General features: G+C 42.0%; 2 protein-coding genes across 6 annotated transcripts; both read left to right on the plus strand.

The window, feature by feature from the left end:
* Positions 1-7,235: 7,235 nt before the first annotated feature.
* On the plus strand, positions 7,236-13,228 carry CCT4 (chaperonin containing TCP1 subunit 4). The gene is made up of 14 exons (XM_065630623.1): positions 7,236-7,489; positions 7,817-7,869; positions 8,105-8,194; positions 8,557-8,665; positions 9,434-9,576; positions 10,255-10,376; positions 10,465-10,597; positions 10,962-11,101; positions 11,397-11,493; positions 11,620-11,730; positions 11,970-12,100; positions 12,187-12,421; positions 12,636-12,749; positions 13,011-13,228. The coding sequence occupies exons 1-14, from the start codon at positions 7,372-7,374 to the stop codon at positions 13,023-13,025; spliced, it is 1,611 nt and encodes a 536-aa protein (XP_065486695.1). The 5' UTR covers positions 7,236-7,371; the 3' UTR covers positions 13,026-13,228.
* Positions 13,229-14,461: 1,233 nt separating this feature from the next.
* On the plus strand, positions 14,462-23,149 carry FAM161A (FAM161 centrosomal protein A). 5 transcript variants are annotated; one of them, XM_065631547.1, is made up of 7 exons: positions 14,462-14,518; positions 15,603-15,871; positions 16,277-17,461; positions 17,866-18,033; positions 20,263-20,362; positions 20,923-21,077; positions 21,678-23,149. In XM_065631547.1, the coding sequence occupies exons 2-7, from the start codon at positions 15,711-15,713 to the stop codon at positions 22,117-22,119; spliced, it is 2,211 nt and encodes a 736-aa protein (XP_065487619.1). In that variant the 5' UTR covers positions 14,462-14,518; positions 15,603-15,710; the 3' UTR covers positions 22,120-23,149. The 5 variants fall into 5 exon arrangements, with proteins under 5 accessions (XP_065487619.1, XP_065487621.1, XP_065487617.1 ...); XM_065631549.1 differs by having other exon boundaries at positions 14,466-14,518; positions 15,630-15,871; XM_065631545.1 differs by having other exon boundaries at positions 14,468-14,777; positions 15,630-15,871.
* Positions 23,150-23,606: the final 457 nt, after the last annotated feature.

Consider the following 23,606-nt stretch of genomic DNA (forward strand, 5'->3'; position numbering starts at 1 on the left):
TATATTCTACAGACACACTCTGAAATACTTTTTACGGTATAAAAACTAATGGCTTTATTCTGCCGTGCTATAAAAATCCCATCTTGGATTAAAAAGTCCTCCCACCCAGAACTTGTATGTCTTGTAAACAGCTGCCACAGCCCAAGAACAGGTAAAATTACAATTACACACAAGGGCAACTTCCATTTGAGTAACTCACAGTATTTTCAAAGTATTCAGGTATAAAATCATCAGCACTGCCTACTGGTAGTTGTTACACCCAACGGATGCTTCTAGAGAAACTGCATCAACACATTATCCATTCCAGATTTTTAACTGTAGCCACATCTACCAATTTTGAAAGTAAACCCTAAAAAGCAAGCACTATTTTCATCAACAGGGTAAAGTTTTCTGGCTTCAGCATAATCCCAGTATAACTGCAGAAAAAACATAGATGTCATTCCCATTCCCCAACCTCAAAACCCAGATCTGCCATTCGTGTAAGCACAACTAATAACCAGTTTGGACATTTCCTGGACTTTCACTACTGTGGATCAACACACACAGGCGCTCCTTGGGACTGGAACGATGAGGAGAGCAACAGGGAACTAACGGGGAACTTCCCCGCCCACGTGTAAAGCCACCTTAGAAAGCTGCCCAGCTCTGCTCCGTCTGGTTGTTCCTCCCCCTCATCCTGCTTGCATGCAACAGCAAATCCTGTTTCTACCTCCAACACCAAAGACATAAACCTTTTGCAGTGTGACTGGGATACCCACACACCTCTGAAACAATTTTATAAGGTAACAAAAGCCAACTCATTAAAAAAATAATATTACTAGTAATCCACTTACTGTTCAACTGCTCATTTGTCCTGTTTCTCTGCGAGAGGAAGATGACTCGGGGATGTGCAGCCAGCATTTAAACATGCTTTTTGAAGAGCGTGTGCAATGTCTTTCTGGCTTGTCTTCCTGACAAGAAATTATCTGCATTCCCAAGAACCTTTTCCGTTCACCTGTCAATTTTCTTCTTCCTTCTACAGGACCGAGTTCAAGCAAAGGAAGCACAAAATAGCCAGTGGTACATGTGGGTGCATCCCTTGGGTGTTGTGGCAGAGATGCCTGCTGCTCAGTGTTTGAAAAATCAGTCACTGAGTCTCATGTAGTCTCTCAGGAAGCAGAAACACTCTGGGAAAAGGAGGTGATACTTGAAAAGGCCTCCAAACAGGAAAGAAAGCAGCTCTCCAAAGGCCAGAACCCACACAGGCTAAAGTGCTGCTGGCTGTGACGGAACAGAGAGGGATCGCCTTGTGTTTGGTACAACAAATGTCATTTAGAGAAGCGGCCACCAAGAGCCCCGTCCTGGGTGGCAGAAACAGGGGGGTGGGAAAGCCCAGAGCGGCAGGACAAGGCGCTTCACCCCCACCTGCCTCGGTGACAGAAGGGAGCTGTCCCTGGCCACAGGCTTGAGGTGAATTGAACAGGCCGGCTGGGAGACGATGCAGCCCAAGGCAGGGAGCTCACTTCATATCAGAGGCTTTATCAGCCTCGTCTGGAAAGACACAAAAATCAAACCACCGTGCTAATCCATCAAGCGCTGCACTGGCACTGATGTGCTCCTCTGCAGGGGTCTCCAGAAAAACACCTTCATGTGGTGTTAGAAACGAGGATGCCTCAGAGGGTTCAGGATCTTGCTGAAGAAGAATCCAATTCGCACTTTACCTGTGAAATACAGAAATATTTATTACAGGTGCAAACATGTTTCATGTTTGCGGAAACGTATTCATAAAAGAACATGTTCAAACTCCTGGTGCTTTTTCTTTTTATCAGCTGTCCAAAGAATGCAGAGTTTGTTCTGAAGCAGGGCAATATATTACAACAGCAATTCCAGCTTCTTCAAAAAGTAACGAAGCAGGATAACAAATAACTATATTATTTTGAAATCCATTCAGGCAACAATCCCTTACAGTGAGGCTGGTGTTCTGCTGTCATCTAGAGGGAGAGGCTGGAATCATCTCCCCAGGTATTCTCATTTCCTCACGGAAATATTCATTTTTTTCACCAAAGAACTTCAGCCTGCACCCCACAGACAAAGCTAACTAATTCACACTGCCCATCTGCATCTGTGTACCTTTACCTACTAACATTTGAAGAAAAAGAAAGCAGAAGCGCTAAGAATTAACAGTAGCAACAGTCCCCGTCCCACAGACTGACATTCAGAATCTTATCTGTCCCTGTCTCTAATTCTTTTCATAGCATTATGACCAGGAATTTCTCTGCCAACTTGACACTGATAAGGAAAAATGTTAAATTTTTCTTAAGAGCAAGGAGGGGGTTACTGCCTGGGAAAACCAAAACTGGTTAAATCAGTCTACAAGTGCAGTAAGATTCTTTTAAATATTGTACATTTTGGAAACAGAGATCAGATCACATTCGTTGCAACTACAGCAAAAAACAAACAAAGAAACAAAAACCAAAGGCAAGAATTGGTCAGTTTTTTGGTTCAGCACAGATAAAGATCAGTAACAGTTCAGTATGTTTATGTTATCTGACATTTTCAATTTCAATTTACATGTAATATTATTGTAGAATATTACAAGAAGTGGATGGGTATCTTCTAAGCAACTCTGATCTGCTTCAAAAAACATTGATGATGCACCAGTATTCAAAAAAAAGTCTGAATCCATAGGAATCCCTTAGAGCAAATTCCTCACAGGACTAGCAATGTTTGCCTTAGTGTCTCAGCAGAATAAAATCACCATAAACAGGGTATTTTTCTTCTCTTCCAGACCACAGCGCAGCATTGTACTTTGTGCTGCTACCTAATCCTGGATGACATTACCCACTAGTACATATGGGATGATAATACTTGCATAGCATTTTGTGTATTTCCTGACATACTACCGCAGCAAATATCCTCATTTTTCAACTTCCTTTAATGAGTGAGCAGCCTTTTAACTGCTTACCATGTCTCTCAGCTTATATATATATATATATGTATTTTTAAAGGAACATAAGGGAGAAAGAAATACTAACAAGAAATGGAGGGAGTGTGAGAAAAGGGACAAAATATCTTCAAAATACATAGACCATTGGATACACCCAGAGCAGGAGAGAGGAAATAAATAGGGGGAAAAAAAAAAAGAATCAGACTCAGCACTAGGTAGAGACTTTTTTCTTCTTTGAAAAACAAAAACCCACTTGCTGTGCAAAATATTTTGTTCTGGGAAGGCATGAGCATTGCATTTATTAAATGTTTAGGAGCTATTTGCTCTTATCAGAGCATGATTAAGTAATGGTACTTAATAACTTATCTAAGGCCATGAGGTGAAATGATGTCACCTTCTCTTTGGCAATCGTTCGTTACGCTGTCATCACTACTGCCTTGAGAATACTCAGCAAGTTATCTCCAGCAAAAAAGAAAAGACGGCCCTACATGACACTAATGTTCGTATCCAACCTGATGTAAGTGCAGTAAGTGGCAAGATACACATCCCAGGTATTTCTCACCTTGTAAAAAGGACAGAGATGCAAATATTCCCAGAAGCCCCATTTTGTGCTAATCACACAATTAAGTGTCCACTGACAGTATTTATGCTGTGAAGGTTGTTCACGCTGCTCATCTTGGAGCAGAACAGCAGCGCCCACTTGATATTAGGATCTAGCCCGAAAACACAAGAGTTTCTAGCACATTTAGTCCAAACTGGCTATAAATCCAAGTCCTATTTGAAGGACAGAGTACTAGCACACAAATCTCATTTCTTCAAGAAATTAAGGAAAAAAAAAAAAATTACCCCCCGCAGAGGGCAGGGTGAGTGTTTTCTGTATAATTTGTTATCGTCTCACTGCTCCTTGGAAATGCTGGAAAAGGTCAGAACAGCCAGAAATTATGATAAGAGGGTAAGAAAAACGTAATGAACAGGCAACTCTGAGTCTAAGCTCAGCTCTAAAACAAGCCTGGAAGGTTTCTGCAAGTGCTGGCTCTAAACTTGACCTAACAACACATTTGGTCCTTTGGGTCTGAAAGCTCAACCTTCACCCTGACATGACGGTGAACTTCAACAGCAAGTCTGATTGATGTTCGGCCATCTCAGATAAACCTCCCACAAGCGGCGTGAAGTTATAAATACCCAAGAAATGTCTCCCCACAGCCCTCTGCCTGGATCAACATTAACAACTGACACGCAGGTCAACGGGACATTGCCGGGGAAGCCTTGCCGTAAGGCTGCCCCTAAATATGCATGAGTAAAAAGAACAAAATAAGCTCTGTTTCATGTAGAATGAAGCAGAAAACTTCAACGCAAGATCAAACCAAGCTTTACCCAAGGAGTTTGACACAGAAAGAGGCGGCAGTGGATGACAACCTTTAAATGAGTCAGACAACTCCTTTCACATCCAGCGCAAACCTGATCGCACAGACTCACGCTTACAAAACCCTTAATCCTAAGTTTGCCCTGAAGGCTGGCTCTAGAGAATCAACCCTGCCAGACCAAAATTATTCAAAAGAAAGTAGCTGCTGACCACGACAGCCCTAACCTTAGCTCAGCAGCTTGTTAAGTACCAAGTTTAAAAAAAAAAAAAAAAATCTCCACTCAGCAACAGAACAAACTCCAACTCCAAATGATTCTTAACACTAGCGGAGCTGCTTTTGCCAGACACGGAGCGATGTGTAACCAGCTGGCTGTGACAGCATCAGTTCTGACCTTCATTTTCTTCAAAACTCCTGAAAAAACCTCACTGATGGTCACAGCACACGATCTGTGTTTTCCTGCAGGAAAACCAGGTCCTTGGTGCCACTCTCTGGCATAACCAAACCCAAAGCCCAGTTCAACACCAGAGAAGCAACGTCTGCCACTGCTCGAATTGACACAAAACCCTTTAATGCAGCTATACCACTTATATACGTCCAGGAGAAACCAAGGAACCTCCTGTGATACCACAACAAACTGATAAACATAAACATACTTCATCAGCTCTTTAAAAAGCTTGGCACGATACTGAGTCTGGCTGTAACGTTGCGTTAAATGTCCATGATTTAGTACTTTTGCCATCGCTGCTCGATGTACTTTAACATCAGGGTCAGAGACCCCAAGGATCTCGGATATTTAGGATTTGTTTCTGATGATTTTGAAGATGATATAAATCCAGGTCGAGACTTTCACTAGCAGACTTTTCCCCTATGACCTGGATGTATCTCCAATTTATTCTGAAAACTCATTTTTTCTCTGCTTGTTAAAAACTGAATACAAAAAGGCAAAGACCATTCACTTCCAAGACCTTCTCTCTATAACAGTCTCCAGCAGACAAAGAGCAGCTATCAGTGTTTCAATGCTGCATGAATCCAGCAAAAAGAATTCAAAAGCAACTGTTGGAAATGGTTGAGAGATGATGAAAACATGTAACTATTCCATCTTTTTTCCTATTTTTCTCTGACAACAGAACTGTCCAAACGCTTGGCTTATATGTAGCGCCACACAAAGCCACTACTGGCGCCAAGAAATTGCTCACCATGAGGACACATTTCACTTGCAACAAGCTCCTGAGACAAATGCACATGCTTGGAACCAGAAAATAAGCTCAAGAGCTCACATCCTCTGCCTGTTTCTTACAATGTGTCCTACACCGGCAGCACCAGACTAGTGCAGGGACACATTTCTTGTTGTACAACTGTCCATACGGGGGAGCGCTTTACTGGCACTGCCATATTATAAATCCTGACTTCTCACATCCACTCAGAAGGAGATGTGCCAAAAAATAAATAGGGTTTAGACAAAACTTGGTTTTGTCAGAGCTCTTTTGAGCTGCTGTGTCCTCCTTGTGTCTTACTTTGAACACGGTACAGGATTAATTCACTTTATGGATTCAACTATGTGCTTTCAACCTAAGCCATATTATGTTTGCATTCTGCTCAAGGTGAAGAAAATAACTTAAATATTTAGAAATCCCAAAAAATAAAAGCATACAGAAGCTGCTTATATTGATACAGTAATTGAGGCAAGATCATCCCAAGAGGTATAAGCTGCCTTTCAATTCTGGCATTATTTTTATTGATGACAAAGCGTACCTTTTTACAATGGCAATCCAAGCTGAAACAAGTCTCTCAGACAGGTGGGGAGATCAGGGTGTTACAAGAAAACACACATTGCTTCTATTCTTTTATTGTAATCCAAGTCTAGCTTCACTGGTGATAAAACTGCTCAAAACCCTTCTTGATAACAGGTTCTGCAAAAGATAAGAAAACAGGCGCTAAGAATCCACTGGGATGGCACAGCAGGTCTTGGCTGTAGCAGGAAAAAGCTGCAAGACGGCGTAAGGAAAGAAAGGCCTAAGGAAGGAAAAGCCTAAGGCAAAGGCCTAAGGCAGGCAGGAAAGGCCTAAGGCAGGCAAGAAAGGCCTATGGCAGGCAAGAAAGGCCTATGGCAGGCAAGAAAGGCCTATGGCAGGCAAGAAAGGCCTATGGCAGGCAAGAAAGGCCTAAGGCGGGAAAGAAAGGCCTAAGGAAGGAAAAGCCTAAGGCAAAGGCCTAAGGCAGGAAAGAAAGGCCTAAGGAAGGAAAAGCCTAAGGCAAAGGCCTAAGGCAGGAAAGAAAGGCCTAAGGAAGGAAAAGCCTAAGGCAAAGGCCTAAGGCGGGCAGGAAAGGCCTAAGGCAGGAGGTCTCGGCCGGCCTAACGCTGGGTACAGCCGCACTCCCACCCACCCCGAGCCGTTTATGTGGCACTAATACGGTAAGAATCACCTGAAACGGCTTGTGGGGTGGCCGTGGCGCAGAGTTTCACACAGGAACGGTGCGAACGACCCCGGATGTCCCGGCTGTGCCACAGGCGGGTTCTCCCCCCTCGCAACCCCCCGAGGAAACGCCGCCCCTCAGAGCGCCCGGCCGGCCAGCGGGACCCATCCCCAGCCGCTCTGCGTGTGCGCAAGCCCACGTACGCTCCGGATCCCCGGGCGCGGAGGGGCCGAGGCCGCGGGGGGACCCGCTGCCCCTTGAGGGACCCGAGGCCCCTTGAGGGACCCGCGGCCCCTTTAAGGCCCCGCCCCTGCGCCCCCCAGCGGCGCGGGCCCAGCCCCGCCATTGGCTCAGCGCCGCCCGCGGCGGGAAACCGCCCGAGGCCCCCGCGCGGCTCATTCTAGAAGCCGCGCGCGCTCCTTTTAGGTGTCCGCGCTATTCGCCGGCAAGCAGGGGGGGATTCCGCTTTTCGGTTAGCAGGGCGCAGGCGCGCAGCCGGGCAGCTTCTGCGTGACGTCACGCGCGACGCCGGCGCGAAGGACCCCGGCGCGTCCGGCTGGTGGCGGCGGCGGCGGCGGCTTCTGGAAGGATCCGGGCGCGGCGGTCGGTACCGCGGGCCCATCCGCGTCCATCGGGACCCATCCGCGTCCATCCGCGTCCATCGCCGCCATGCCGGAGAGCACCGGGGCCAAGGCCCACGGCGGGGCCGGGAACCGCGCTAAGAGCACCTACCAGGACCGGGACAAGCCCTCGCAGATCCGCTTCAGCAACATTTCGGCCGGCAAAGGTGAGGTGAGGCCTGGGCGGGAGGGGGTTGTGATTTCTAATGCTATATTTGGCATTTGACACAAGCCTTGGTCGGATTACTTGGCATCTAAACATCTCTACGTCGTTACCCGAGTAATCAAGTGATCGGATGTTAATTGTTTAAAAAAAGAGCTATGGAGATCAGTTATATTGCAACGTTTTATGTGATTTACTGCTGGTAACATAACTGTGAGCTGCGTAATGCTGGGAGATGCTTTGTCTCCGGAGGGAATGTTCAGAATGATGGAGCGAGAGCTGGTAGTTCTTTGGATCAACTTGCAAATGTATTTTTTTTTTCTCTTTCTAGCTGTTGCTGATGCAATTAGAACAAGCCTTGGACCAAAGGGCATGGATAAAATGGTAAATCTCATAGTTTTAAAGCTTAGTGGGACTACTATGAAGTCAACATATCTTACATAGGATGGCATCTTTTGCCTTGAAGTTCTTTTCCAAGTTTCATTTATTTAAGGGGAAGTGTGAACGAAATGCACATCCCACTTTGAGAAGTAATGTTGTCAGGAATAATATTTTACATTCAGCATGAAATAAAGATCTGTAGTTACTGATGAGCCCTGTGTTCTCCTTCCCTTCTCAGATCCAGGATGCTAAAGGAGATGTGACAATCACTAACGATGGTGCTACTATTCTGAAACAAATGCAGGTTCTGCACCCTGCAGCCAAAATGGTAAGTGTTTTTTTTAATTGCTTAGACGATGTTATGTGTTAGAGCTTAATTTCTGTGACCAAAAAAATAAACGTAGTGACAGAGCAAGAAATTTTGTGATCAGTTTTAAGCTTGGGAGAAAAGCTTCTTTGCTTCTGTAAGGGATCTGTTGTGCAGTAGTTGTGCTTTGCAAAATAAGTGCACAAGTGTGGAAAGCAAAGTGCAAAAGGTACCAGCTTCAAATTAGAAAAGGCCTTGGTGGTGCTGATACTGAGGTTGATTTCAGTAGTGCTGCATTCTTCAATATGTCGTCTTTTTTGTTTTTGTAGTTGTGTTTGCAGTTAAGTAGCACTATAGATAAACTGTCATAATTTGTCATTTAGTTGGTAGAGCTGTCCAAAGCACAAGACATTGAAGCTGGGGATGGCACTACGTCTGTTGTCGTCATTGCTGGAGCTCTTCTGGATGCCTGTTCCAGACTTCTTCAGAAAGGTAAACAATATATATACTTCATGTAAAACTGGACATAGTTAAGTCCTGTATCTACTTGCATGTGTATAATGAAGCTTAAATTAGCTGTTTCCAGTTGAAAAGTGAAAGGTAACCCAAGTCTTCACATTCAGGTTACACTCATATCTCACTTTTGATTCAAAATCTGTTTAGCTTTTTATTTTTAATTGAATGCATTACTATGGATAGAGGAAATAGCCTAGGTGATGTGATGAATGTTGCCGTGTAAAAACTCACCTCGATTATACTGGTACTTTTCTTATGGACAAAGAGATAGCGTAAGAAGGTATAAATGAAATTTGAGACCAGTGATTCTACAGGGTTTTTTTTTATATTTGGCAAATTTGTCACCTCCTATCACTTACAATATAGGGAGGTTGAGAAATTTGGTTGGGAAAAGACATAATTCTGGAGGGCAGGAGCGTAGGTTCTGTTTCATTAGCTCAGGATTGTCTGCTGCCCTGCTGTTCAGGAGTGTTCTTACCTGTCCAGCCAGATAACAACTGACTTTCTGTGTGCCCTGGAAATATAGTGAGGATGGCTGGACCTGCAGAGTTATTTTTTGACTCAAATTTGGAATTTATAGTGATTTGCTTACACCAGCCTTATCTCGATACACACCAGTTTGCTCGTTATTCTCTTTCTGGCCTGTAACAACAGTTAGTTTGTGTTCCCTTCCTCTCCCAGTACTGGCGGTGCTGCTGGAAAGAGAGAGTGAGGAAAAAACCAACCTTTTTATACTCTCCGCAGGAATTCACCCCACCATCATTTCTGAGTCATTCCAGAAAGCTTTGGATAAAGGTATTGAAGTATTGACCAACATGGCGCAGCCAGTGGAGCTGAGTGACAGAGAGACCTTGCTGAACAGCGCAACCACTTCCCTGAACTCCAAGGTACGACTGATATTTGAACCTGGTACCTCTGAGTTTTGCCCAGTTCATGCTGCTGTTCGCTTCTTAAGAACCCCCTGCACATCACACATCTGGTTGGTATTGCCTACCTGCTCTCAGTCTGACTTTTCTCTGAAAAAGCCACGATTGATTCAGATTCAGTCGAAGCACTCAAACTGAATTTCAATCTGAAATATTTCATCATCTTAGATGTAGACTGTAAATGTAAAAACAAGCCTCCGCCTAAAACAGAATGAAAAAATCAGGTGGGATCTGAGCTCTTTTGCCAACAGTCTGGGTAAGCAGTTGTTCACGCGGCAGAAACTCCTAAACCAGTATCGGAATCCAGAGAACTGTGCTGGTTTCCCTTCGGCAGAAGAATCTGGGAAGCTCTCTAAAATCCTGTTTTAAGAGTCTAAGAAAGATAAATCAATTTTCTTCCCCGAGTCCCTAAATGTAGGTTTTCCCACCAGTGTGGCTGCTCTTTACTTTCAATGGAGCAGCCATTAAGAAGATAACACGTTAAGATATCAGGTTATTGGTCAGGGAGGGAAGATGAGCTTTGTTTCAAAATTCACAAGTCGAGACACTGAAATATGATGACATTATCATTTTGAAATTACTGTTCATGAGCGTTAAATATCTCACTTTTTTTTTTTTCCCCCCTATTAAATGCCCTAGGTTGTGTGTCAGTACTCTAGTTTACTTTCTCCAATGAGTGTGGATGCAGTGATGAAGGTGATTGACCCAAGTACAGCTAATAGTGTGGACCTCAGAGATATTAAAATTGTTAAGAAGTTGGGGTAAGAAACATTTTTTAACTAGACTAACTTTGTCTCTGTGAAATAAGCTTCCCAAAGTGCTAAAGACATTGATGTTTTTTGTTTGCAGAGGCACAATTGACGATTGCGAACTGGTCGAAGGACTCGTCCTGACTCAGAAGGTGGCGAATACCGGTGTAACCAGAGTGGAAAAAGCCAAAATTGGCCTCATTCAGTTCTGCTTGTCAGCTCCAAAGACAGATGTAAGTTGAACTGTGACTAGAGCGAAACCTTTTGCTGTAGTACTTGGGAGATGCAAATGTAACAATAACACATTTTTTTCAAGATGTTGTAATGTCAGCTCTATGCCGCAGCTGTAACGAAGGTCTGCAGGGTAGTGTGTACACACTTAACAACTTGGAGTTGGTATAAGAAAGAAAACACTCTAGAAATTCAGTACTTATAATAATTTAAACAGTCTCTATAAGACACTTTATTGTCATGCTTGTTCGTGTTGAATCACAGGCTATAATGTTCAAGAATGTGGAACATCTTGACAGTTGCTTTTAAAGTCAGCGGTTGTTCATAATACTCGTTTTTCTCTTTTTTTTTTTTTCCTTCTAATAGATGGACAACCAAATAGTTGTTTCGGATTATGCGCAAATGGACAGAGTACTGCGTGAAGAGAGAGCCTATATTCTAAACTTAGTGAAGCAAATTAAGAAGGCTGGATGCAACGTGCTGCTGATTCAGAAGTCTATTCTGCGGTATGTTAATACCAATTTACCGGCTTATTGGAGGTGTTTGGGGGAACAATAGGAATTGTTTGGAATACCTGGGAAATGGAAGCCAAACATTAATAGTCAGTCTTGGTAGAGCGTCAGACTGGTTTTAACAGTGACCGTACCTTTAGAAAGCACAAGTGTTGTCTGTATTTTTAGTTTATTGACATCCCTACTTTGTAGGCTGAAGAATTTCAGCACTGCTGGTAAGAACCTTGCAGTTTATGACCTTGTTACTAAAAACAGCACTGTGGACTCACTGCTTCCCTCTTGTTTTTAGGGATGCTCTGAGTGACCTCGCCCTCCATTTCCTGAACAAAATGAAGATCATGGTGGTTAAAGACATTGAAAGAGATGACATTGAATTTATCTGTAAGGTAACGTGAGTTATAGAAAGGGCAGTTGAAGCAGCAGCGGTGTTTAAAGTCTACCCCAAAACCAAGTACCCTGCTAGTGCCGGTAGGTTCTGCATTAATTTTTTTTTTTTCCCGTTCTTTTTTCAGACAATTGGAACTAAGCCTGTTGCTCACATTGACCAGTTCACTGCTGATATGCTGGGCTCTGCTGAGCTGGCAGAGGAGGTCAACCTGAACGGTTCTGGGAAACTAATCAAGGTGAGTGACAAAACATTAACACCCACTTAACAACTACCAATTATTTTAATAACTAATGATTTTTACTACTGAAGTTATTACATTTAAGTACCTACTTCTAATCCAAGCAGCCACTGACCTGAGAAGTGCAACGGTTTTACTTTGCCAGACGTCAGTACTGCTATAGAACTTGCAAATACAACTAAAGTCTTTGTCCAGAACTGTTTGTTTCAGTCTTGGTATTTGGTTTTATGTTTCAGATTACGGGCTGTACAAACCCTGGAAAAACTGTAACCATTGTGGTACGTGGATCCAACAAACTTGTTCTAGAAGAAGCTGAGCGTTCAATTCACGATGCCCTGTGTGTCATAAGGTGCTTAGTTAAGAAAAGGTAATGTCTCATGTATTACGTTAATAATCCAGAGACCCAATCATTTATGCAGTTACGTAAAATGAGTTTTTAATTTCTGTCCTCAGAGCTTTAATTGCAGGAGGCGGAGCACCGGAGATCGAGTTGGCGCTGCGCTTGAACGAGTACGCTCGCACTTTGAAGGGCATGGACTCGTACTGCGTCCGCGCGTACGGAGACGCGCTGGAAGTCATACCTTCCACACTGGCTGAAAACGCGGGGCTCAACCCCATTTCAACCGTCACGGAGCTGAGAAACAGACACGCTCAAGGAGAGAAAACAGCCGGCATTAACGTCAGAAAGGTAACGAGGAATTGTGGGAGCGTAGCTTAAAAAAATACTTGGCTGTTAAAAAGAAAATGCTTAGCGTTAGGGCTATGGGTAGTATAACATTCCTCTTGGGGACGGAATAGTTCGAGCCCTTTGACAGTCAAATTAAGAGGTGACTGTCCTCAGGATTCTGCTTAAAACTTGCTAAATCTGACTTGCACAAAGTCAAAGCTGCTTGTTCTCCCAGGGTGGCATTTCCAACATCCTGGAGGAGCTGGTTGTGCAGCCGCTGCTTGTGTCTCTGAGCGCGTTGACTCTCGCAACAGAAACCGTGCGCAGCATTCTGAAGATCGATGATGTGGTGAGTAGTGTTTGCATCGCGTTTTGTTTAGATATTGTCATCTAATCTACTGTGCCTCAAAATATTAAGTGTGGTGTTCATATGCTACTTTGACCACTTGGTTGTCTTATAACTGCAATTAAACCAAAATAAAGTGCATTATAATTACTGTACCTTAAGGAGTTAAAGTGACTAAAATACCAGGATCTTTAAGCAGAGAAATAGCAATTTTTACGTATCCTGTGGATTTCTTATCCCTGATCCTGTGAACTCTCTTTGCAGGTGAACACTCGATAAGCTGAACAAAGAGAGTGGGGACTGTGCCCTAGAGCTCCGGCCCTGGAGTCTGCAAGATTGTTTCCTCACCAAAAGCGCCTGCGTGAATTGTCTCAAAGTCCACAAAGGCTTCTGTACTTTTATCACATTAATTTAAAAAAAATAATAATCTGGTTTGAAAAAGGAAATGCTGTTTATCAATAAACATGCAGTAGTCTCCTTGAGTGTTTGCTTTATCATTTAGCTAGAAATAAGGTAAAATTTTTGTTACATTTGGTTGTCTGTGCTACGTGCCCCTACTTAGCTCTGGAAAGTTTAACAGCAAATAATTAGCTCTTATATTCTAAAAATAACAGGATATTGGGTGCATCTCGCTGAAACAGTTGAAACTTCCATCGTGGTCATGTTCAGCTCCCAGTTCTGTTCAGGAAAACCCCAGGAGTGAAACTTTTGGGCAGTTTAAGTCATCCACACACATCCCATCCCCAAATTAGTTGGTTTTCCTAAAACTGGCTGAGAAGTCGAAGCATGCTATTTTATAATAATGCAAATTACACTTTTCTAAAACATGTCATAGAATATACACCAAAAGTCTACTAATACCTGAAGGCAATGGGTACCCCTTGTTTGTGTTGCTGCATCTCAGTGCATCAGTTGGAGTTCATTTGTTATTAATGTTACCTTCTATAGTTTAGAATAAACATTTTTCAACTTTTAATTCTTAGCCTAGAGTTTTGAATTAACCCTTTCCATCTTCGTTATTGCTGCACTGCAATGACCAGATTCCTCTTTAGAAACACAAATACTTTTCTTCTTCCTATTTACAGTCAGAGCTGTAGCTTTGGCATAAACTTCCACCACTTTGTTGACCAGTTATTGCTGAAATACTTTCCTATCATGTTAATTTTATCACGTTAATTTTTTTTAAAAAAGTAATCTGGTTTGAAAAAGGAAATGCTGTTTATCAATAAACATGTAGTCTACTTGAGTGTTTGCTTTAATCATTTTGCTAGAAATAAGGTAAAATTTTTGTTACATTTGGTTGTCTGTGCTACATGCCCCTACTTAGAGCAATCAGAATAACTGAATTATTTAAAAAAGAATTGATACAGGCATTGAAGCTTTCCACACATTATTTATTGGCTGTTTAAGATTACAAATCTTACCCCACAGGGTGACATCCAGGAATGATCTTTCTTAGTTTAGGTGGTAACCTCGATTAAAGCTTCACAAACTTCCAATTCTTGACATGACTTAGAACCGTTGTGTGTAATTTCATCTGTTTCTTTACGCAAAGAGTATTTGTGATTCCACTTTTCTGCGGCTTCCGCAATTGCTTTTCCCCAGTACGCACACTTGAGGGCGGGGGCAGATTCTCGACTAACCCGAGGGGTTTGGCCGTGGGCGGGTTTTCCGCCCCTTCCGGAGGCTCCGCGCCGCTCCGCTCCGCCCCGCCGGCCATGGCCGCGCTCGGGGCCGCTGCCCGCCCGCGCCCCCGCGCCCCCGCCGCGCAGGTACCGCGGGGCAGGGGGGACACGCGTTGGGGAACAACCGGGGGACGCGGGAGGCCCGGGTGACCAAACCCACCTTTGTGCTGGGCAGCGACCTGTGGGGACAGACGCGGATGCAGGAAAACCTGACAGCTGGTCCTGCGGCACCGATCCCTTAATGAGCTTGTTGCGCCCCGGAGGCCGAAGAGCCGATTTAAGAACTGGATGGTTCTGCTGATCCAGAACTGAAAGAGGAGGTTGATGCACAAAGGCAGAGCAGCAGGTGGATGGTGCCGCTGCTTTGAATTTGCTGCTTTGATCGTGTAATTCATTTTGTCTCAGCTGACTAGGCTACGGAAAAAATGAGATTTTCACAGTGAAAACCCAACAAGACATAAGCAGGACTTTTTGTTGGAACGTTAAAGCTTATTAAAACACCTCTGTGTGGAAAAGTATTATTCTAATTTTTGGATAAAGACACTAATCCTGTAATTTTTTTAAAACACAGTGCTTAAAATAACATAAAGCAAGCCTTCGTAATGCAGACTAAGCTGGTTTTAATAACTTCTTTAACTTGTGTAAGCTCAGACTGTTTAGAGAATGTGCATACCTGCACACAGCTGCAAGCTGCCAAACAGTATTGGAAATATAAGCAGTGCAGGATCCCTGTCATTTCACAGTAAGTTACGGAAATGGGAATAAACATTTATACACAAGGTAATATTTTTAATATCTTATTTTTAGAATGCTTATGGAAATGGGAGGTAGGTAAGGCTTTTTTGGTTTTTACATAAAGGCTTTTTCAGAGCTGTGTAGTAATCAAGGAAAAACTACACCTTTTACAAAATTGTTAAAACCATTTTCCTTTCGATAAACCCTTTAGATCAACTTTCCTGGTATAAATATATTGATTGCAGGGACAGACTGTGGAATTTTACATGCTTCTAAGAGGACCCTTAGGATCTAAATTATTATGCGGTAAGATTATTCTGTGTAACCCCACATTAACATTTTTATACACTATCTCTGTTTGCTTTTACTGTACCATTTATTAGACTTAATTAGGATAAAGCAGTACTAAGAACCTTGTTCCCCTTTCTTCTACCAGTCAGAAAATTTGAAACATCTCTTCTAGGATGGTTTGGATTCAAATAGCGGCAGAGAACAGACCCTCTCTCAGAATGCAGACTCTGACAAGGGGATAGACTTTTCCAAAATGTGCGATTCAAATCGAGAATATTACTTGAAGCTGGAAGAGCTGAAGAATGCCCACTTGGAGACCATGGCAAAATTAGAAAGTATGTATCAGAATAAACTGTATTTAAAAGGAGTACAACCCTGGAAGAAGAAAAATGCTGCTTCTCATAGGTGCTGTAGGTAAGTTTGATGGTACCTTTGATCAGAAGATAGCGGTGATACAGCGGGTGTTTCTCTTTCTCCCTGTTTCCTGCAAGCAGATAACCACAGAAAAGTTAGTTTTAATCATAAAAATGCTTATTCACCTTGCTAGCGGACTGTGGGATTTACAGGTGTGTGCGCAGGGGAGACCGGGCAGCACGTTTAGTAAAGCCAATGCCTCTCCTTAAGAGGTGCTGACTTGTTCACCATCAGCACTTAAAACTGTGATCTGCTTTGAGTGCCCAACGTGCTTCTCTTTTCCCTTCTCCTCCCCTTCCCACCCTCCGACTAGTGCTGTTCATATGATGATACCGAAAGTGCAAGTTGCTGTTTTTCCATCAGTGGGCTGGGCTCAAACCAACTCTTTTTTTCCCCTTTTTAAAGGCCAACGTGGAAGAAGAGCTCGTATGAGCCTCTATATTTGCACAAGTCCTTTTCAGACTCTGACTTAAGCGATGCCTTAGGCTCAAGTATATCTGATGGATCTGACAGGGAATTGGCGTTTGAAGAAAACGGCAGTGAAACTGGATCATCTGCATTTGCTAAGGAACGGATTGAGAAAATGTGGGACGGCTTCTCGGTGGAAGATTACATCTCCCGCGCCAAACACTGCGTGCCGAGCTCACCGGCCTTCAGAACGATACGGAGGAAACAGAAAGCGCGGTCGCCAAAAGTTACTGTGCCCAAGCCTTTCCAGATGACTATCAGAGAAGCCAGAAAAAAAGAACAGAACGTCAAATCGAAGTCACAGGTCGAAATGGAAAATCACTTGTTGAAGAAGCAGCTAGAGGAAGAAGCAGAGTGTCAGAAACAATTCCGAGCCAATCCAGTGCCCGCTGCTGTTTTCCTTCCACTCTACCACGAAATCGTGCAGCGAAATGAGGAACGCAGGAGGTCTGTGAAAGAGAGAAGCAAAGTCAAGCTCTTGGCTTCTCAGAAGCCATTTAAATTCATCGAACGAGAGAAGCAAAGGAATGAAATGAGGAAAATGCAATTAAGAGACCTTTCCGCACCTGAAAAGAAAACCAAACTGTTCAAAGCAAAACCAGTTCCTAGATGTGTTTATAGTCCGGCTGTTAACGACAAGCTAAAGGAGGAAGAGCTCTACAGAGAAATCAGGATCAGAATGAGAGCTGAAGAGTTGCTGCGCAATTCATCGCTCCCCAACAGCAGACTGGCTCTAACAAATACCAATAAAAAGAAGAAACACAAGTGCATCGAACCAAAGGAAACAGAAAGTAAACCCAAAATCAAATCAAGCGTTCCAGATTTTCAACAGCTACACCAGAAATTTCAGAAACGGCTCCTGCAACAAAAACAAGTGAAACACCTCACAGTCTGTGAACCGTTTGATCTTCGTACTCCGTCTATTCCCTCAAACAAGGGGAAGATTTTGAAGGACATTCAAGAGGATGAAGAGAAGTTGAAGGAAACACGCTGGCCGTACGCCTCTCCGAGACGGAAACCTCAGATGAGACATTCGAGTGCAAATTCACATCTCTCAGGATTTGGAGAAACCAAATCGCCAAAACCCACGGAATCTACAAGACGGCGGGTACAAGCCATCAGGTGACTCCTTTAGCGATGCTCTACATTTCATAAATACTTTAAGAGCAGACCTCTTTTTTTATTTCTACATAGGTATTAAATTCTTCCTTGCAGTGAACACAGGACTTAATATAAGGGCTCAGTTATAATATAAAATGGAAAACATTTAAATATGGGACTTAATTAGTATTTGATTATTAAGAAACACAGTGCATTTTTCTCAGAACATCCATAGGAAAGGCACAAATGACGGCCGTTTTGCAGGGTATACCTGAATCCCTGGAAATGGCGCATACTTTCTGTCCTCTTACGCCAACCCTCTTTTCACCCTACTTTTCTCTCTTGAATCTCCTTTGCCGAAGCTTCCTTTGAAGTGTTGCTCTTGATTTAATACAAATTCAGCCTTAGTTTATTTTTCCACCCAGGAATTCACTTGAGGAAAAGAGAAAGCTGGAAGAACAACAAAAAAGGAACAGGACAAAGCAGAAACAAAGAACGAAAAAACTCCAGAAAATTGTAACAGCTCGGGCTGAGGCCAATGACCCACATCAGAGCCTAGCTCAGATGTCTAAATCCAAATTAAAAACATTCAGGTATTTTGTTGCGTTTCCCTGAATCCTGAACCTCTCATTTTACGTTGTATGTTAAACATACAATGTAAAAAATAGCATAGTCTAAGTTTACATAATTACACATTTGATAAGTTATACACTGTGCAAGCAGCTAGTAAAAAAAAGTGGATACATTTTTTTTTTCAACTGGGAAATTGTTGCCTGTTGTAATGACTTTTGATCTGTATACCTTATAGTATTGTACGGGGTGTTTCAAAAAAACCCAATTTCAAAGCAGTAGTGATTTCAAATTGGGTCCGTGTTTGTGAAACACCATGTGGATGAGCTAACAGGAGACTCCTGTGTTTTCTCACATCAACTAAAGAAGAAATATTTTTTAAAAATCAAAAGGACCCGTGTAGTTACAGAATATCCTTGCACTGCTGGATTCATAGCTTTTGGTACAACTCTTGTGCTAATTGTCTCCTAACGCAGCAAACTTCTCACAATTCACTTCTTTGTCCCAACAGGTCCCCACTTAAGAGGGAAAATTAGAGCAGGAATATTATTTTCACTTAGCACATATATCAGCAGCTAAGCAGGAAGCTGCTGGTGCTTAGGAGGAATGGGATCTAAAGTTACCTTATATGCATTCAAAGACTCTTTTTACATGACTGAGGAAAGTACACAGGGAAAAACCATCAGGGCCTTCTCAGGTGGCTCCAGCTCTCTGATGCTGATCTAACTCTCAAACTGCTGCTTGACCTTGTGTTTCTGGCTGATTTAACCATCCCTGCTTCTTGTTCTTTTTAATCCTAGGGGAAAAAACAAAAACTGTCATGAGATATGCTTGATGACAAGATTCAGAGCTCGGACTAACAACTTTTAAGTTACCGTAGTAAACTTGGAGCAAGGTGTTCAGAATATGGTTCAGGAGAGAGATCTTTCTATTTGAGGGTGGAGGGTGGGGCTGGGAGTTAAAAGGTAACAAATAAGGTTTCGTCATTCTTTTTTGCTTTACGTGGGTCTCTTTCTTTATAATTTAAGTGTCCTCAGGCAGATGATCTGCTGACTCCAGGACAAAAGCAGAAAACAATTTGAGTTACAGTAGCAGGGCAGAGAATTAAGAGAGACACTGGGTGTCTTCACAGATTTGATTTGAGTTCATTCAACGGCGAATTTCACATTACAGTATTTAGCTTAATCAGATTTCAGGAGTATTGTAAAACACTCACGCTTAATTCTTGTCTGCACATAAAATTATGCTGTTATAAAGCAAGATTATTTCTCCCTGGTGCTGATGCATTAAGGCTGGTACAAGTGCTTAACTTGATAATGCTTATTTCAGCATAGGCTGGGTAATAAGGTATATTAACGTAAGTGCTCTTCTAACAGATAATTAGGTTTGTAGGAAGCTGCCAGAGAGCAAAGCGAGTAGGAACAATGAAGTTCACTCCCTGAAAATGGTGAATAACTTGCATTAACACACAGCATTATTGCAGAAATTCAGAGGATGGGAAGGGAAAGAGGCAGGAGGGCGCAGAAGTGGAAAATACTGCCCTGAAGTGTCTAAGTGATACCAGAGTTGGCCCAGCACAGAGGCAACGTCCCAAAGAGGTGTCTTTGTCACACGCCAAGGGTTACAGTCCACGCTGCCTGCATTATCTAGTGCTTGCTGTGACCTAAGATATCATTTCAGTCTGTGAATCGACAGTTTCGTCATCCCGCTATATTGACTGGGCCCTTGACAAACAAATGGGGAAAATAAAAAGTGTACTGTGATCCAGAACGTGGCCACCCCTCTGGTGACATAGACTGGGAAAGTGGCAAGATTCTTATCAAACTTGACCTTAAAAGTACTGACTTTTATTATATTAATTTCCTATAGTGTACTCTGATTTTTATCAGTCCTTTCAAACTGTTTGATTTTGCTTAGAACAACTGGAATATCTGTATGAAATCAGCATTTTAAAAAACCTTAGAGTATCTAAACTTTTTTTTTAAAAAAAAAAAACAAACCTAAGAATCCAAACTCAGCTAAAGCTTATCCAAAGTGACTACTTCAGAGGTGGGTTTGTTCAGTATTTACACAGGCAAGCAATTGCTGTGAAAATGAGACAACACATCTCGGAACCTCAAACACCACCACAAAATAATTTACCTTTTATGTGTCTTTAAGTAGGACAATATTTAGTTTGTTAGGAGCAATTTAGCTGCTGTAGAAAATTACTTCTTCTATTCTAAATTAATAATAACTTCTCTTTCCCTTAGGAATGATGAGAAGCAGAGAATGCGAGAATATTTGCTAGAGTTGCAAGAAATGGAAGAAAGAGTAAAACAAAGGCCATTGCTTTTGGAAAGAGTCACTCAGGTTGTCTTGCTTCTGTATTATTTCTTACTCTTTAAATACTGCATAAGACATTTGTAGTCAAACATTTTTAGAAGATACCTGAAAAATACTTTTGAGAGGGGTATTTGTCCATTTTGATGTCCATTGCCCCATCTCCATATAAATATTAGTAGTTTTTGTGACACTTGCACAGGGAACTGAGATGGTTGTTTTAAAGGTGTTGTCCAATTTAGTTACAACATGAGTAACTCTAAACACAACAAAAAATTACAGCAAAAATGTGGGAGGTTTAAGTTAGGAAAGAAGTGATAAGAAAATTCAAGTATTCTTAGTGTCAGAGGCCACATATTTTTATCTCTCCATTTCAGTACAACCAGCAAACTGGACTTAAACTAGTATGGAAAAGGAAAACCCAGTGTAAAGTTCTCAAGTATTATTTTGCCAGTCGTACCTGCAGTGAATAACCGTTCAACTCGTCAGATGCAATTAAAGAAACAGCATTAATATAAATAAATAAAAGTATCAAGAGACAGGCTTTGAATGCATTTAGGTAACACATAACCACTGTGGTTTTCCTACAGAAAAATGCCAGGATAGCTGCAGAAAAGCATTATTCGAACAGACTGCGAGCGCTGGGGATATGCCCAGAGTTTGTTTCAAAGAAAGGACAAACAACTAAATTGCTACGACGCTCCAGTGCTGAAGCTCTTAATAACTCCACTGATGCCAGAGAAAGGTAGAAATTACTGAAGGCTTTTTTTTTTTTCACCACTACATACCTAGTCATTAGAAAGTATTTTTTGATGTGTAGGTTTTGGGGGGGTTACAATTATTTGAAATATTTCCCAGGTAAATATTTGACTATGTAGTTAGCTTTACTAGTGCTAGCATTAGTATGTATTTTTAATTGTTCTTCCTGAATTAAATATCATTTTGTAAAACAGAGAAAAGTACTGGATATGTTAGGTAATGCACTTCAAAGAAAAATTAAGGAACATATTTTTTTTTTTGTTCCTTGTCTGGCAGGTTGCTAGCAAGTCACTTCATTCTGCAGTACTTTTATTGAATGTTTAGAATAAACCTTATAAAAATACAATATCCATTAGGTGTTATGACTTAGAAGGAAGCAGAAACAAAAAAATTGAAATATATAGCAATACTGTTGAGTTACTTTCTAGCATACAAGGAGACTTTAGTGTCCCTCCCTCCTTTTTCCTTCCCCAGTTCCACCCCAGCCAAGTCTACCAGGACTTGTCCTAGATGACTTGAAGGTAGTTTAAAACCTGGAAAGAATCTTACCTGAAAATAAAATCCCACGTGCAAATTGTCTTTTCAGAGTCGTGAGGGATAAGATGAAAGAAAGGGAATCCTTTGAGGAAGCAGCTGATGGTCCCCAGTCTGAGCTGTCCTGGGAGGAGGAGGAGGAGGAGGAAGGAGAGGAGATAAAAGGTGTCAAAACCTCCCCCCGAGATGGTCAGTCCAGTGAGGAGGAGGAGGCCGCCATTGCAGGGGAGGCTGGATCCAGCCTCAGCTCTGACCAGCATGGTGATGAAGAGGAGGATGAGGAGGAAGCAAAGGCAGGCCTGTCACTTGGCCATTCCCAGGAGGAGGAAGATGAGGACGATCAGTCCAGACCCAGCTCTCAGTCTGACCGGTCCCCTGGGCACGAAGAGGAAGGTCAGTCGGATGCCGAAGCTGAGGGCGCCGTCAGATACGAGGATGAGGAAGATGAAGATGATGATTCAGAAGAGAAGCCCAGCAATGATGAAGCCGGCTGAGAGGAAGGCCTGGGGCTCAGGAACTTGTTTCATTGCTGGCAGTGAGACAAACACCAAAGAAAAACTTGACACTTTTCTACCAATACAGAATTCTCTGAATTTAAACCTCTTCGCTTCATAGCCTTTCTAGCACAGAAATTTTATCTGTTTTCCAGTAAGATAGATGAAGTTACTAATTTGCCCAGAATACACTGAGAGGAGCCACTGAAACTTTCACAGAGATTTTTAACACTTACGGACAAGTAAAGCAGAAGAGTAAGTCAGCAGAATAATACGTTGTGCTGCAAATCTCGTGGTTTTTTTACTGTCTAACCGAGCCCCAAAACTACTTTCAACTCCATTTTGTCTTGAAGAACTCTTGCCACGATCACGCAAAATCATTCTTCATAACGTAATAACAAATGCTGACATTACTCTTCATATTCATTGAGACGGTAAATATACACTGTAAAGACAGAATCTTATTACATCAGATAAAAATGTAGCTCAGCAACTCTAGTTGCATTGAAAGCGTGGAACGAAGCGCTTTAGTACCTTTTCTTACACACTTGCTACTCAGGATTCAGCAACTACACAACAAAGGTTAGAAATGGAAGGTTTGGGTGGGTTTTTTTGTGGTGGTTTGGGTTTTTTAATTTGTTTGGTTGGTTTGTTTCTTTGGTTTTGTTTTTTCTTCTTTCTCTTCCTATCACCAGCTTACTTGCTAACCTGCCCTGTGCAATGTTAGCAAAGAACATCCACACGACGACAGACCTCAAACAAGAATATCAAACAAGCTTTGTCGGGACAGAGGATAATGTGACATTGCACAGGTGCTCAAAACATGTTCATTGAATAGTAAATGCATTTATTAGAACTACCAGGTTTGCAAAAACATAACTAACAATACGGATTTTTATTTTGTTACCATTTTCTTCCATGCTGCATGCAAGAGCGGTTACTAAATCTGTTGTTATTTCTTCTGACTGAGAAACCGTGTAACAATGTTTGGAAGATTTTCATCATTATTACTTTTATTTATTTTTGAAGTGTGAGCATAACTAATATGAATTTGAAACTTATTTTTTTACTTAAATAAACAATCCATTGTATATATGTCATACATGAAAACATTAATCATTTCTTCACAAGGAAGATCAGTTTACGATCTCTAGTTATACCTGACAGCCCCACAATACAAACTCGAGTTTGGTTTGCTTGTGCTTGTCAGTATTTTATAATTCTGAAGAGCCGTACAATGTGTTATTGAATTTTTAGTCACGTATTACTCATATTTGTCTCTTTAGTAAATCAGAGTTTTTGAAAGAAGACAGAGGAGCTCTAAATTATGGTTTTCTCAAAGATTATTTTGAAGAGGTTTCAAATCAGGAAAAAAAATCTGGTTTTAGGATCTGATAAGATTCAACTATGATCTAAAAGAACAAAAATATTTAATTGTTGAACTGTTAAGACACAGTAAAAATATTACTAAAACTACTCTGAACTGG

Source organism: Caloenas nicobarica, chromosome 3, assembly GCF_036013445.1.
Source record: "Caloenas nicobarica isolate bCalNic1 chromosome 3, bCalNic1.hap1, whole genome shotgun sequence".
Taxonomy (NCBI): Eukaryota; Metazoa; Chordata; class Aves; order Columbiformes; family Columbidae; genus Caloenas; species Caloenas nicobarica.

What these genes read in the sequence shown, in the direction of transcription:
- CCT4 (XM_065630623.1), top strand. Translation starts at nt 7,372, where the DNA reads ATGCCGGAGAGCACCGGGGCCAAGGCCCACGGCGGGGCCGGGAACCGC. An exon ending in AAAATTGTTAAGAAGTTGGG is followed by an intron (nt 10,377 to 10,464) that starts GTAAGAAACATT and finishes TTTTGTTTGCAG; the next exon opens with AGGCACAATTGACGATTGCG. An exon ending in ACATTGAATTTATCTGTAAG is followed by an intron (nt 11,494 to 11,619) that starts GTAACGTGAGTT and finishes TTCTTTTTTCAG; the next exon opens with ACAATTGGAACTAAGCCTGT.
- FAM161A (XM_065631547.1), top strand. Translation starts at nt 15,711, where the DNA reads ATGTGCGATTCAAATCGAGAATATTACTTGAAGCTGGAAGAGCTGAAG. An exon ending in GCTTCTCATAGGTGCTGTAG is followed by an intron (nt 15,872 to 16,276) that starts GTAAGTTTGATG and finishes CCCTTTTTAAAG; the next exon opens with GCCAACGTGGAAGAAGAGCT. An exon ending in TCCACTGATGCCAGAGAAAG is followed by an intron (nt 21,078 to 21,677) that starts GTAGAAATTACT and finishes TTGTCTTTTCAG; the next exon opens with AGTCGTGAGGGATAAGATGA.